Genomic DNA, 15,763 nt, shown 5'->3' with positions numbered 1-15,763 from the left:
AGGTGCCGTTATTATCTTTGTGGGTGAGCCAGCCAGCCAGGCCAGCAATCCAGCCAGACAATCATCCGGTGAGCCAATCAGTTAGCCAGAACGTGAGCTTGCTAGTCAGCCAGGCAGCCAGATAATCAGTCGACGAGTCCATTAACCAATGGGTAAGCGAGCAATCGAGCCACTCGGCAAGGGGAGGCAGTGGATCGGTCAGCAAGTCACTCAATCAGCTAGTCTAGCAGCGAGTGAGGGCACCACCTCTGGGATGGAGGGAGAGAAGGGAGCGTGCGCTCACTTATTTACTGCTTCAATCACGGCAGGTTTAATTGCCATCTAATTTTGCACGTTACCGAGCCAGGTATTACTTGGCCCCGCGGTTAATTAGGAAGCAATAAAAATTAGACTTCTTTTCACGAGGGCTGCTCATTTCCTCCGCGGACCGATCTTAATTAATCATCCCGGACCGGCTTGAGCAGTGAAGCTGCTGCATAACTCCTGCAGATGGGAAATTGGTATTCTTATTATATTCCACACTATGCTGCCATTTAATTCTGCGGTGAAGAGAATGTCTCGCCAACATTAATCCGTTTAGAGGTTCCCGGCTTGTGACAAAACTGCTTGTGGCCCAGTGGCTGAAAGGACCACTTCTGGAAGCTTGAATGGTTTCTGTATAAATCGTGACTGATCTAGTCCTTGTGAGCACCTCACGGAGGGAGGGAGCTTGCCCATTGTTCGTTGTGGTGCTGATTACAAATCAGGACAATTGCAGGCCTAATCTTGGTCTGCCGGTTCACTCTCTCCGTCACCTCCTGCCCTGCATCCTCCTTCTTTTCCTCCTCCTGCTCCCTCCAAATCCACTAATTTCCCTCCCACTCCCCACACTCTTCCCCCACAGAGTAGTGCAAATCAACATCCTAGCTCCATGCACAGGCTCGTGTGTCAGGACTGGGTCCTTTTCAACAAGTGCCCCGTAATTCTGCCCTGGCAGATAAAAAAAAAAGTTGGAATTTGCTCAATTTGCATGGGTGTAAAATAATCACGCCACATAATGCATCCATTAAACTTCAAAACCTGCGGGGAAACAAAAACCCCACCGTGTGCCATCAGCCGGCTGGGGTTTGTGTTTTTAATGGTACCCCCTGCCTGCGTTGCCCCTCGCTGAGTCACGTGCTTCACTCTCTCTCTCTCTTGGGGCTTCATTGCTTCAGGTGATTCACAAACCTCTGGCGGATGTGGCCTCTGTGCCCTCCGACCCCGGGGGGCGGTGGGGGGTTGGGTGCAGTCGATTCCGCAGCAGCCGTCACGGAGAATCTGCGCATGCCTTATAGCGACGGTGGACCTTTTGGTAAATTCGTCGTAATCATTATCTTCACCACTTGTCGTCTCAATTTCACCGTCATCACCAACTGTGATCTATCCGTTTTGGGATAAGGAGTCACAGTCTCGCGATGTGGCAATAAATCTTGCTCCTGCACACGAGCTGATTTCATCGCTCCGTCTCTGCGATGGACTTTTTTTTTCAGGATTTTCTCTCTTGGCTTCCATTCCATTGTTGGTCTCATTCGTCGGTCCTTCCCATCTCCACCAACGATGCGATGGATTAGCACGATATCGGTGATCATCACGATTCAATTCATGATTGAGTTTATTGTTTGATGCTTCGTTGTGCGTGGAGAATCGACTCAAACATAATTGATTGTTGCTGCCCATTTTCTATTACCACTGCACAGTCTGCTCTAATCATATATTTTTGTTTAATACTTTTTTTTCCTTAAAATTATTTCGTAATTTGAGACGTTTTGGTTCTGTTTACGTCTCTTATTTATACACTTTATTAAATCAATTAATTTTTATTTTGTGATGAAAAATCATCGACCATGATACTAGTAATACATTCATCAATGAATTCGTTACATGTTTACAAGTGAGACCTCGAGGAATTGTGGGACTCCACGATGACCTACGCCAGCGTTTTCCACACCGGCGCTGGCGTTGAGGGCTTTAGAAGCTTGCGATCGGGGGGCCAAATGACGATGAATTCAGTGGCCTGAAGCGCACACGTTTTTCCGGATTGCCCTGGGAATGCTTCTGGGAAAGGACTGACTCGCCCTCCAGCTACGCTTGCGTGTTAAACTTAAACTAAAATATTTTTTTATTTTACCAGGTAAGGCCCACTGAGCTATATAGCTTTTTTTTCAGAAATTACACGGCCACAAATGATAGCTCAACGAAGTGGCCTATCATGTGGAAATGTATAGCAGCCAAATACTCGAAATACACGTTTCTAAATGTGGAGAGAAAAACTGGAGGATCCAGAGAAAAATCCACACAACTAAGGGAAGAACATGCAAACTCCATATATACAGGCATCAGGGTCGGGATCGAACCCACGACCTCCTGTATACCAGGCAGCAGTCGTAACGTGTGCATGATGTGCATGCATTATCCGTAATAGGAGCTCACTAACAATATTTACCCTGACAAATCTGTAAGGTTACTCGTTAATAGGTGCTCATTAACATTATTTGTCCTGACCGTCTGTACGGCTAAGCGGGGATCTTTGTCCTCATCGTACATGTGCCTGTCTGTGTGTGTGTGTGCATGTTTGCTCAGCTGAAAGCTTGCTTGCAAGACACACACACACGCGTGCGCGTATCCCAACAGCCACATAATGTCCAAATTAAATCCAAAGACAGGCGGAAAGGAAAGGGCCACTGTGGAAAGAAGACAGCCTTGGGGGGGGGGGGGACGGCGGTTAGGGGCGCTGTTGCATAAAACCCGTTATCGGATCTGGCCAGAGGACCCGTCGTCCATTCCTCCAGCCCGGCAACCTTTGAAGGAGGTGACCAGCAGATGGGTTCCAGTCATTACGGCGTGGAGCGATCATCCTCGCTCCTTTATGCCGAGTGCGAGCGTGTGGCGACGGGGGCAGACGAGCACAATTGGCTCGCTGGACGCATTGTGGGGGTGATTGTCCTGGCCGCTTTGTCGGCGTCTGTGTTATGGTTGTAAATGTGTTAATGGGACGACGGGGGAGGGAGAACAGGGTGAGGGATGGGCTGGGGGAGGATGCAGGCGGTTGTTAAATGGCGAGAAGGGGGGACACACGCCATGCGGCACTCCACAATAGGGTTGTTGTTGTTTTATTCTCTTAAAAAAAAGTTTAGTTCGCTGTGTTGTGCCGTGCGCACGTGTTTGTGCGGAACGCGCGCTGCAGCCGCCCCGCGTTTAATTAATCGGGCTTTAACATCGCCGTGGCTCGGGAGTCGGCTGGGAAACGATGAGCGCTTGTGGGGGTGGACCTCCCGAGCGTTGGGGCAGCGGCATCGTGACTCCGTTCGAACTCCGACGCAAATTCAGCAGGTGGATAGTTCGTTCGCCTTCTTGGAGTGAGAGAGTGTGCCTTTTTGAAACTTGCCACAGCGGTATGCGCGCCCCGTGGTCATTTGACACGTTTGTGGAGAGAAATGCTCACCGTTTAGCTTGGAAATGGGTCGTCGTGTTATCTGTGCACTATTAAAACGTCACTTGTGATATCCTGCAGCATATATAATAGGTATTGAACAATCAACACAAGAAATATCTAAATAACACATATTCTGCTAGAAACCTCTATTTCCCGCATTAGAAAGTAATACAACCATTTGAAGTAATGCACGTTGGGCTAGTAACAAATCACCCTCCAGCAATTATCACGGTTAAGGGTCACAATCCGATCCAAATATTGAATCTCTTTTCGCTCGTTCATAGCTTCTCTTTTGTACTGTCGCTTGCCTTTTATCCAGTCTGCTTTGTGCAGCTTTGTCTGATCCCTTAGCCTCGGTGTAACATCACCGCATCATTTGCAAAAATCGTAAATAGTCGATCGCGTCATGCACAATTTGATGCGCATATCGTGGGCGTGAGAATCGATTTTGACCGCGGCCTTGCCCCGCGAGCGCACGCTGCCGGCGCTTGCGCGTACCCGCGCGCGCTCACCATTGGTCTCCGGCTTCGATCCTAATGAGGACATCGTACGATCGCTCTACCCCCCCCCCCGCCCGCTGCCCCCCGCGGAGCGTGTCTCTTCTCCCGGTAATCACTCGCAAGATCAAGATCTACACGGGCTTATTCATAATTTATTAATGAATTGCACACTGCCTCCGTGCGAGTGAACCTGCTCTTTAGGTGTCGGCGCAGCCCCAGTTCACAGTGTGCGCTGCACCAATGGGGGGGGGGGGGGCGGGGGGGAAGTGCACAAAATGTCTTCAATGGTTTTTCTGCACACGCCGCGTGCGTGATGTGCCCGTGTGTGATCGCGTGTGAGCGGTAGCGGGAGTATGGCGGTTAGCGCGCTGCGCTACGAACCCGGCGACCCGAGTTCGATTCCTGCTCGCGGCCAACATCGGTGACGAATATCTGAATCGGTCACGGATCTCCCCTAGGTCGACTCAGCCTCAAATGAGTACCTGGTGTGATGTGTAGTAAACATTGCCACGAGGCCACCCAACTTCCCGTGTGCCATTCCGGCCTTCATAGGTGCTCGCTAACAGCACTTGCCCCAACAGTCAGGTTTTCAGGCTATACTGGGGATCTTTGTTTTGGTTCTGTGATTACGTGTACGGCTCTTTTGTTAATCCAATGCAGGGTGAGAGCCTTACACCCACAGCGTGTGGGTCACGTGAGTCGTGTTCCTCTAGGGAAGAACCACGTTACAGCGAAAACACGGGTTCTTCCAGAGGTGGAAATTACATAGAGTAAAGCAACAACAAAAAACTCTTGGAAAATATTGGCATTTAAACAGAATCCATGTCAGGCTTTTGGTCCCTCTTTTGATGGGAGAGGATCTCTGACATTAAGGAATGGATTGGGACTGCGCTGTGCGCTGGAGATGACCATATTCGGAAGTCCACCGTCCAGAGGGGGATCTCTGTCTCTTTATATGTGTGAGTGTGTGTGTGTGAGAGATTGGTTGTTGCGCAGCTCCGGGATTGTTGGGGCAGCAGCTGCGAGCCGACACTCGCGTCACGCTCGCTTGACGGCAGAGCCCGGCCCCTTATTGGCGACATGGGACCGTGTTCCCTTTATCAATTCCAACCGCTCGTCCCTCCCACAGCATCCCCGCTCCACCCCCTACCCCCCACCACCAAGCCTCTCCACCTCAGCGTCCGAGCGAGACAATCCGTGCGGTTCGTGTGACGGCGAGGGGCGAGCCGGCCTCCGGGGCATTTAAATGATTCGTCGATTTGTCAAAATCGATTCATGCGATACATGTGCGAGATTTTGCGCACGCGAAAATGCACTGAGTTCAATTTTTCGCAAGTTGTACGTCTACTTTACGTCTACCCTAGTGGACAAAACGAACCAGAACAAATAATAAATAGTCTCAGGGTTTGTAGGAACGTATTTCAGTTCATTTGCTGTGCAGCACTTTAAAATCTCATGATGAAAGGCGCTTTATAAAATCAAGATTATTATTATTATAAAAAAACATTTTTGCAATTCTGCTAAAGCCGTACGTTCATCGAGCACGGTTAAGGCACGTCATATTTTATTGTAATTGCTCGACATACCTCAGGGCTTGAGTTTGGGATTTGAGACGGGTGTGATACGGAGAAGTGTGCTTGGCCATAAAATACTTTGCTCGCACTGAGCCAGCACAGCGCTGCCCTGGGGAAGAGGCACGACGTGCGTGTGTGGGACACGGTGACTCGACTCCCCGTGTAAATCTACATGTCAGCCCATTGGGATGTGGTTAATTTTCTCTCGTTAGGGATACCTGGGGACAGATGTGTACTGCATGGGAGGTGTCGTGTAAATTATAAATTATGATGATGGCACAGAATAAATGAACAGATTACTCATCTTTGGAACCAAAGTCAGTTGAGTGTTTTTTCATGTTAAAGTTTCAAAGCAAATCATCTATCCTTAAAAAATTATGGATGAGAATACTATAGTGTGATGTTTATTGGTGAAAATTTCTTGCAGAATAAGAAGGAGAACACAAGGATGGGTGGTTTCTACAAAGTAAGATAGGATTACTAAACAAGAAAACAATCATCCTCATGGTTTGTTTTGGATATCGCTCTCTTTATGCAGGGACATCCCAGATCGCTTTACGCACAATAATCGACTTGCATCACATCGCATCTGAAGCATTTATTTACTGTACTAAACTATTTTTTATTTTACCAGGTAAGGCCCACTGAGCTGGATAGCTATTTTTCAGAAGCGACCTGGCCACAAATAATAGCTCAACGAAGTTGCTTATCATGTGGAAATTTAAAGCAACCAAATACTCTAAACACACGTTTCTAAATGTGGAGAGAAAAACCGGAGGACCCGGAGAAAAATCCACACGACCGTGGAGAGAACATGCAAACTCCAAATATACGAGCATCATGGTCGGGATCGAACCCACAACATCTTGAAAACCAGGCAAGGGAGTTAACATCTCATTTGAAAGGGCATCCCTAGTGGAAGCTGTCCCTGTGGACACGAGGTGATTTGGCAGCTGCAATCAGGCATTAATCTGCCAGGAGGGGGCAAAAACTGCTATGTGTAATCCCACTTGGGTAATTTGCGGGTAATTGCCGAATGTAGAACTTGGTGTAGCAGGGATCGTGCTGGAGAGGGACAGACATCCGTTATTTAATCAGGATGGGAGCATGTTGAGATGAACAATCTCTTTGAAGGTTCCCTGGGTCACAAACACGATGCAGGACTTTTGATGAAAAAATATCGGTCGAAAACAACCGTGCAATTTTAAGCATTATAGCAAAACTTTCTATCAATATGAAACAGTAACGAACAGCAATATGAACTTAAATGTCAACGTAACGTTTAAAGTGAGATAGATACATTACAGCCCGATGTATAGTGTAATTCAAAAGCATTTCCATCCATATTGTTAAGCTGCGTTTTGTGGAGCAGAGGAGAGTGCAGCAAGTACAGAACCACAAAAAACATTGTTGTACTGTACTTCTCTGCTCCCGCGTCAATTCTCCTTGCTTACACCAATTAGCACTGAGCCGCGCGGTGAAACGTGGTCTAATAACTGCCATGACACGCGTGGCGTCAGTAGGCTCTTGCCCTGCAGTGGATTGACAAAAGCACTGTAACATGTTCAAGCGACAAGTGCAGTTGTAAATGAAAGTCTCGACTGGGAAGGGACCGTATTTAAATACAACGGAGGTCCAATGAGGAGGGGAATACGATAAACAATCGCTCGCTTTCACGTTCGGACGTTCTGATGTGTATGCCGTCGTTTCCACGGCCACTTCCTGTCCACTATTTCCGTCGCTCGAGAAACGGGATGAGCCATCCATGGGCCCTCCGTCGCTCGATCGTCGCGTCGAACAAGGGGGGGGGGGGGGGACGTGCAACAAAAAAACCAGACCCTGACACGGGCCTCTAGCTGCGACACCGCAAACGGCCCCGTCACCCACCGCCCCCCCCCACCCCGGAGGCCCGCCCGCAAAAGGAGAGCGCACAAACAGGGCATCCATCACGGGGCCGGGTGACGCCGCGCGCCGCGTGTGGGTTTTTGTAATTAATAACGGCGTCACTCGCAGGGGCCCACGGTAAGAAGAGGTGGCAGGTTAATTGCGATGATTTCGTTCCGCCTCGCCGATGCCGCCACGTTGGGCTGTTCCGCGGCTTGTGGCGGGTTGAAGGAGTCGCCCGAGAGAGGGCCGTCCTCCCCGGCGCGTTTCGGTCGCACGGCGTTCGGGTGAGCGAGCGAGACGGGGAACCCGGCTCCGCTCCGAGGAGGAGGTGGATTGTCAGGGATTGGTGGTTCTCACCGTTGTGTGTGTGATGCTAGTTTTAAGGAAAGCGATGGCAACAAAGAGGAAGTGGGACTGCACGGTAGGTTCTGATAGCAAGCACCTATTGAGGCTGTCAGAAGATGAGATGAGGTGGTGGATTCCAAAATTACTCCAGGTTGCCTTTGTCACCCTAGTTGTGATGTTGTCGCGCAGCACCAAGTACTAATTTTAGGCTGAATGGACCTTGCAGAGCCACAAGCCAAGTTCATCAGTTGCCAGTTGCATTGTGCTTAGTGACTATCAGTCGTATCGACCCCACTGGGTTCATGGTGCGGGTCACGCCAACACTACGCGCACACTGTGTCCGAGCACTTTAGCAACGGTGATGATACGAACCGTCACAAACAATAGCACAGATATATTCGTCAATGCGCATTTACACGATGCCAGCCGTCGGACCTTTTGACCTTCACGCCGCATAACAAAAGCCGATGGCCCATTCGTCTCGTGCGTCCCGAACCGCCTTCTTCGTAACCGCTTCCACAGTACAGGGTGGGTGTGGGGGAGGGCGGTGGGGGCGGGGGGCGGTTGGGGGCAATGGGGGGGGCGGTGGGGGCGCAGGGAAATGCGCGTTTGTGTGGCCCAATAACCAATGTGGCGCCCACGGCAGCTTCCGGGAGTATTACAACCTTCACCTTCAACCTCTGTAGCTGAAAATCAATCTCAGGCGGGGTGTCGCAATCCGCGCCACTCCCTGAAAATTCCATTAAGAGGTACCTTGGGCGCGCAGTGATTGCTCACGCCACTTGTACTCCTGGGTAGGGGAGGGCGGCTGTGAGCAATCGATTGTATTGACGATCGATTATTAAAATAATCCATCTTATTTAATTAAGTAGTTATTGGTTGCGTCCCTAGCTGTTATTACGCGACTGCGCGCGTGCAGAGGCTTTATCCGATGAATGGGAGCGGGAAAGCGTTTCACACTAAAAATTTGCATGGAATTGCTATTCCTGTTGATATTTTTACCAGTAAAGATGTGCATTTAAATTCAGATCGTAACACAATATCACTTTTTAAAATGTGCATTATTTTATTTTATTCATGGCCCTTTGTCAATCCACCGGCTGCACGAAGGCCCATCCATACCGTGTAAGCAATGGGAGGTTACGCGGCCATTATTGACTATGCTAGTCACTGCCTGTTGATTAAGTGTGAGGCCAGGACCCATCGAGATTTCGCTCACCACTGATTCTTTTAGCCGTGACCCAGAATTGAACTCAGGTCATCGGGTTCACAGAGCAGCACATCGCTAACCACTACGCCACATCTGCCGATTAATGCTTTTTGAATCACGCAATCACTGGGGCATTTTCACAAAGCTCTAAAAGAGCGAAGTGCAGGCTGAGGAGAGCCCTTGTAGGTGATCGCCGTGTCGATTTCACCTCGTTACGGAGTGACCGTGGCCCTCCCAGGGATGCACGCTCGCCTCCCACACACTCGCGCAAAGCAAGTTCGCGTGAGCACAGGATTTAGACATCGTACGGTCATTGCGTGGGTCTGAGCTCAATAACAAAAATCCCTTTAACCACCCTGAGTAGAATGTTTCCTGAGTTTAAACCAGGGTTGAGGATTCATTTAATACGGCCTGAGGCCACATGAGGCCGACCACTTCGAAACAGCCCAAAAAAAAATCACAATTATGAGCCACTGCAAGTGGCTTAGACGCGCTGGTCGGCTTACTTGAGGGAAATACTGGCAACGCTGTGCTTCTGATGTTACCGCACTCTGTCACTTTGGTCACTGCGAGAGGTCCTTGCAGTGGCAGAAGTGACTGAGGTGTGTGTTAACGTGTGACTTGCCAAACGTATTTGAATGCCCTGTTTGGTCATTCGTAAGAAAAAGGTTCCCCCCCCCCGTCGCTGAATTAAACCCGCTTTGGCTGTCCCTTTGGTTATTCTAAGCAACTGTCCACTGATATGCTGTGGAGAAACGACGGCAGTGCTGGCGCCTCGTGTCTTCCGTGGAGGCTTCCCCTTGAGCGGGACCGGCCACAGCCTTGGAGGCAACGGGGAGCCGCCATGCTCGACTGTGCCACTGATTTGCCGCGTATCTGCGTCCCGCGATGTTATTTTAGCAACAGCAAGATGCGGTGACAGCTGCCGCGGTGATGTGTTACTCTTGAGACGGCGGCCGAGGAGGCTGCAGTGATCGCTTGTAGTATAGCACAGAGATCTCGGTCAATGAGATGACGGTGGACGCGACGGGTTTGGTGGAACGCCACACGGCGCTCCCGTTTACACGGTCTAAGTGTCGCGGAGACTTTAGCTCAGACGGGACGAGGTTTCCTGGCTCGGTTGGAAAGTTGGAATTGTGGTCTGGAATGTGACCACATGGACTAATTTTGTCTGTTGAGATCACTGTTTTTTTTGTTTGTGCATCTTTGTTTTGATGTCATTTATTTATTTGCTAATTTGTTGTTATTTTTTTTTATCTTGCTTGCAGGTAGGGTTTTAATTTGCTTGCCAGTGGCTGTACATGGGATTTGGGTCCTGATATATAATCAATGTACGGCATTATGGGATGCTTTAAGCATGAATGACGCTATGTAAAATGAAAGTATTATTATTATTATTAAAGGTGACTCGTCGGCCTTTGACAACTACGGCGTTGAAACACATTTGTAGAGGCAGTAATTGGTGTGCAGTGGTTGGGTTGTGTGGCCAGCAAGACAGTTACAAGTTCACGCCCCAGCCTGGATATACCATCTGGAATCAATCAAATGAGTTCAATGTCATAGGCTCTTGGCAACGGTTGTCTGACTATGCTTGACCCCTCACCACTCGTAACGTGGTATTTCCACTACCTGCTCAGGGCTGTGAACAGGACCTGCGCACCACCCCACCGCCAAGATGGTTCAAGCCAGAAACAACAAAAACAACAAGAGTAGATAATAATAATAATAAATGGGTGGATCAGTGGTGCAGTGCTTAGTGCACTGCAATATGAGCTCAGTGACGTGAATTCGATTCCCGACGACTTCTAACGTCAGCGGCAAGTGATATCTGAACCTGTCCTGAGTCCGCGTCCTCTACCAATCCACACTGACCAGGGGTGATGAAATATCATCCCACCAATGGACACAGCCTTGAGAGGCCTTCATCCAGCAGTGGATTGACAAAGAGGGGTGTGAATTTGAATGCTCGAGGTACACGCGGTGGGCCTTAAAGGTGGCCTTCAGAGAGCCGTTGACATGACTCGGCAAGTTGCCCCCCCCCCCTACACTCGTCGGTTACCCCTGCATTGACCGTCGGTGCCCTGCGGTGCCTCCGATGGGGCTGGGTGGTAAGGAAGGCAGATCCTGCCCACTGCGTCTCTCACTCAGCACTGCTGAATGTTTCTTTAAGCTTTTTTTTTTTCTTAGACATGCACAGAGGTGACCGGGAGAGCAAAGGTGGTAACAAATCCCAGCGCCGCTTTTCAAACGAGACACCCAGCTACGGCTCACCACCCCACCACCCCCGCGCGGTTGAATAAAGAGTAGCTGCTCCCGAGGTCCCTGTTTGGAAGGTATGCGGAATAAAGGGAACTTCCCCTGACACTGGCTCCCCAATTGTAGTGTGAAGAATTGTAATGCTGGTAAGATTTATAACAACACAAAAAAAATGTCAAGGCTTCTCCCTTTTTTTAAGAGGCTCATGAAATATTTAACAACATTCTTTACGTGCAGGCCTCCCATTGTTCATTGATGCTTCGGGCCATTTTTTTTTTTGTGTTCACACTGAAACTTTCAGCGCAAACACCGCGGGAGTTGTGTGTGGGCTTGAGCTCCGAGTACTACCATCGCTTGCCCGGTTGCGGCTTGGCAGAGGACGTGTCCGATATTAGCGTGAGCCTTTTTTAATCGCAATTTAATGCTCTTCGTCCTGCGTTGGACTCTCGCCGGCAGCGCGTTCCCGTAAGCGGTGCGAGGCGTTGTGCCGGTTCCCCGGTGCGCGCCGCTCCCTCGCCGCTCTCCACACGGTCGTGCGAGGAGTCGCGTTGCGGCAGAGCAGTTCAATGCATTGTTACACTTCCATTTGTAAGAACTAAACTATAAACTCTCTTTTATTTTACTAAGTAAGGCGCACTGCGCTATATACCTCTCTTTTTCAGAAGCGATCTAGCCACAAATGATAGCTCACCGAAGTGACTCATCATGTGGAAATGTATAGCAGTCAAATACTCTAAACGCATGTTTGTGGAGGGAAAAACCCTAAGAACTGGAGAAAAATCCACATGACCACGGGGAGCGAGACATGGGAACTCCAAATATACAGGCGCCAGTGTCGGGATCGAACCCACAACTTCCTTTATACCAGGCTCGGTAGTTAACATCTCTTCACCATGGCACCCCTACTACAGACGTAAAAAATTCGCAAAACGGTGTACAAAATAGGCAATTTTTATTGTTAAGCCTAACAACTTATTTGTGGAGGAAAAAAAAACCCACTTCTCTTGCTGCGACCTAGGCTGACCGATTGAACACATCCGAGTCTCCGGTTGACGGTGCCGCTTGTATTTCGCACCCGCCAGGGAGGAGAAGGAGCGTTGGATCCGGGCCAAGTATGAGCAGCGCCTCTTCCTGGCACCCATCCCCTACGCGGACGCCTCGCTGGGCCAGACGCTGTGCCGCGCCGTCCGCGCCGGCGACCTGCGCTTCGTCGTGCTGCTGCTAGCGCACGGCACGCGCAGCGACGTCAACGAGCCCGAGGAGGACGGCGATGACGACGACGACGACGACGAGGGAGGTGGGGGCACCGCCGGCGGCGGTGGCGGCGGCGGCAGTCGTCGTGGTGGTGGTGGTGGTGACAGCATGTCCTGCACTGCGCTTCACCTCTCCTGCGCTCTGCCCGACGTCGTCATCACGCAGCTCCTCGTCTGGGTGCGTGTAGGGATCCCAATGCCCCTCGTTATTCTTCCTCTTATTTATTTTTTGTCGTGAGATCGGTGCTGCGCTTTCGTGACTTTGTGACGTTGTTTTCACCAGGCCTCGTGGACTAAATGTATTTTTTTTCCCCAGGAAAGCCTCCCTGTGTTATTAAGAAGAGCACAGTGCCCCGAATAGTTCTCTCCACCATAAAACAATTTTTGGTCTCAAACTCCTGAATGTGACACATTCCCAGAGACCCCTGGGTCTTGGAGCCATAAAATAATGCCAATTCTTTACCCAGGAAAGCCACACTGATGCTCAGGAGGATTCTTCACTTGAGCAAGCAGACGTTTAATCCTAAATGGGTTTTTTTTAGAGCACATGTTTTAGCGTGTCTATAGAGTTCAGTTCGGACACTCGGCACATTCATCATAAACACTGCCTTGAAACATAAAGAGAGGGTGGGGTGGAGACATTGTGGTTAGAGCACTGCGCTTTGAAACCTGGGTTTGATTCCCAGCCCTAGGTAAACCATCAGTGGTGGTAAGCGATATCTGAATCGGTCCTGGGCACCACCTTCGTCAACTCGCACTGAGCAGCGTGAAGTATAAGTCTTGAGAATTCCCATGACCGACATGGCGTGAGGAATCCTACATCTCATAGATTAGGCTGGTGTTTCGGGCAATGTTTCTTCAGCAGAGCAGAGAGTCCCTTTCGGCATTGTTCATGAAATATATGGCGAATTTCATATATATTGCACTTGCAGCCAACCGTGCTAATCCCTGAATTGTGTTGGTGAATTTGTTCCCCCATCCTGGCGATGCACGCCTTCGGCTCTCCCGTGTAATGAACCCGCCCACACCGGGCCGCGTGTCTCTCCCGCAGTACGGAGCCGACGTCCTCGCCCGCGACGCGCTGGGCCGCACGCCGATGACGTACGCGCGCCAGGCGCGGTGCCAGGAGTGCGCCGACGTGCTCGCGCAGCACGGCTCCCCCACCGACCACGAGCCGGGCCGCTACCCGCCGCCCAGGTTCGCCCTCTCGCCACCACGGGGGGCGGGCGGCGCATCCCTCGCCAACCACGCCAAGCAGCCGAGCGGGGGACCCGGCTCCCGGCAGGGGTTCGCCGCACCCAGGCTGGGCAACGGATGAGTTCGCCACCCCGCTCCCACACCCGCCCACTCCCCCCCCCCCCCACCCGCCCGCCTGCCCCTCTCTTCCCAGCGACGTCGGACTCGACGCCGGCGGCCCCCGCTGACGAACCAACGGGACTTCCGATTGAGCCGTGCTGCGCAGCTCCACGTAGCTGGAACATTAGTAGGGAACGTTTGTAGTGAGTGAGCGTTTAACAGGAACGTTCTTAGGAAACTTTAGCGGTGAACGTTTTGCGATCGCATTGCCCGCACGGTGAGGGTTTTTTTTCTGCTATGTTCAGGCAGGCAGCTTGCATTATGTTGAGACCTCACCGTCATTCGAACGGCAGTTTGAACGTTTTTTTTATTTTTCTGTTTTAATCGGCCACGGGGAAATGATCGCATGTGGCTTCTTGAAGAACGGTTTCCATTCACACTGCGAAACTGAGATATGATCAAAGGGATTGATGGTATTCAGCTTCGGTCTGTGTGGTGTATCATTACGGCCGGAATGCATTCGCAGAGCCCGAACATGTGCTCGCCCTCTCTCCCTCTCATCTGCCAAAGTGATCACAGAAGGCACATAAGTAACGTGTGAAAGAATCTTATTTATTTATTTATAATGCTCATGAGTTTTAAAAAAAGATGTACATATTTAAACCCAATTATAGTTTTCGGATGAGCCGATTAAACTTTTTTTTTCGTCAAGAAAGTTTCACCACACGCAAAAGAACGGGAGAAAGTTTAAATTGGCGCTTGACAAGTGTGCGTTCTAAACGTTAAAAGAGAAACTCAACATCAAACACAATGGCTAATTGTGTTAAGAAGAAATCTACGGTTGGCTTGAAAATCGGCCCCGTGTCTGGGTCGCGTGTCTTTGATGGCGCAGATTCTCGTCGTCGTTAGACGAGGGCAATAACCGGTCTGCGCACGATCGACCAAACGAAACACCCGCTGCCTTAATTCCACCACCTTTACATATCCACTGGAAGATGAGGGATTGTCGAGACTGAAGGGGAGCTATCCAGCAATAAGACTCAAACTTTTATAGCGATACAGATCGGTAATAAAAACCCTCCGTGAAGTGGCAAGCACAATATTTGATCGTAAGCGCCTTGGTGTATATTTCTTTTGTTTGTAATCAATACTTAAGAGGTGGGGAGGGAGGGGGGGGGCACGTCGGTGTAAATGTGTGTGCTGCGTTTACAGTGATGTACAAAGTACTCCTTGTACCTTTTTTCAGCATTAGCATACACCTCTGTGAACGCCGCGTGCAGGCATGACAGGGTATATTATTCACTCGCTGTGAGCACGGCAGAGGTTGTGCGCTACGCGAGGAAGCCACATTAAAGGGCAGGTTCGAGAATCAAGTCGAACCCATCAAAGGAGAGAAAGCAACCTTTAGATTTAGACAGCAGTCAGTGCGGGGTAATTGGCAGCAAGCGGAAGGCTCTTCCAGACACAGAGAAGAGAAAAGGAGCGAATCTCCCATTGAGCAGGGAAACTTTGATGGGAAGTCAAGACAGAGGGAGAGAAGAGGGTGGATCATAATTAGAATATTTATTCATACTGGAGAAACCCGATGAGCTACAACTCTCTTTTTCACAGGTGACCAGTAGGGCCGGGTCAGTAAGTCACAACAACAATGCTGTGCGGGTAAACGGACAGACTTCCCCTTTTAGGGTTTTCTTTTATTTTCTGTGGGGCAGCTTTGGACCAGCAAAAGCGGTGGCTGCTTTAGCCTCGTAGGCACAAGTGGACAACAGCCATAGCCACACAAACTCACGCGCCCAGGACACTCACAGCGCTGGCATTTCACAGGAGGGGGGGAGCCTTGGCGGGTTTCGTGACCGAAATTTACCTGCTGGAAAATTGTCCTTTCAAATTCGACGGCGACGTGTGATTAATCGCCATCGCCGTTGGTCGTCAGCGGAGATGGATGGATCATCGTATGCAGCAGTGCTCATCGCATCCTCAACATCATC

The 15,763-nt window shown here is 50.2% G+C and overlaps 1 protein-coding gene across 3 annotated transcripts in view; it reads left to right on the top strand.

The window, feature by feature from the left end:
- The window catches only part of LOC144941196 (arf-GAP with GTPase, ANK repeat and PH domain-containing protein 1-like), a 165,774-nt gene extending 150,857 nt beyond the window's left edge, over window positions 1–14,917 (top strand). For all 3 annotated transcript variants that reach the window (XM_078867809.1, XM_078867799.1, XM_078867790.1), the window contains exons 17-18: window positions 12,309–12,657; window positions 13,531–14,917. In XM_078867809.1, the coding sequence (XP_078723935.1) occupies window positions 12,309–12,657; window positions 13,531–13,797 (616 nt within the window). In that variant the 3' untranslated portion in view covers window positions 13,798–14,917. The remainder of the gene's footprint in view (window positions 1–12,308; window positions 12,658–13,530) is intronic.
- Window positions 14,918–15,763: the final 846 nt, after the last annotated feature.

The sequence above is a fragment of the Lampetra fluviatilis genome, chromosome 2 (genome assembly GCF_964198595.1).
Source record: "Lampetra fluviatilis chromosome 2, kcLamFluv1.1, whole genome shotgun sequence".
Lineage (NCBI taxonomy): Eukaryota > Metazoa > Chordata > Hyperoartia > Petromyzontiformes > Petromyzontidae > Lampetra > Lampetra fluviatilis.
Note: the sequence above shows the minus strand (reverse complement) of the source record. Positions and strands in the feature narration are given on the sequence as shown.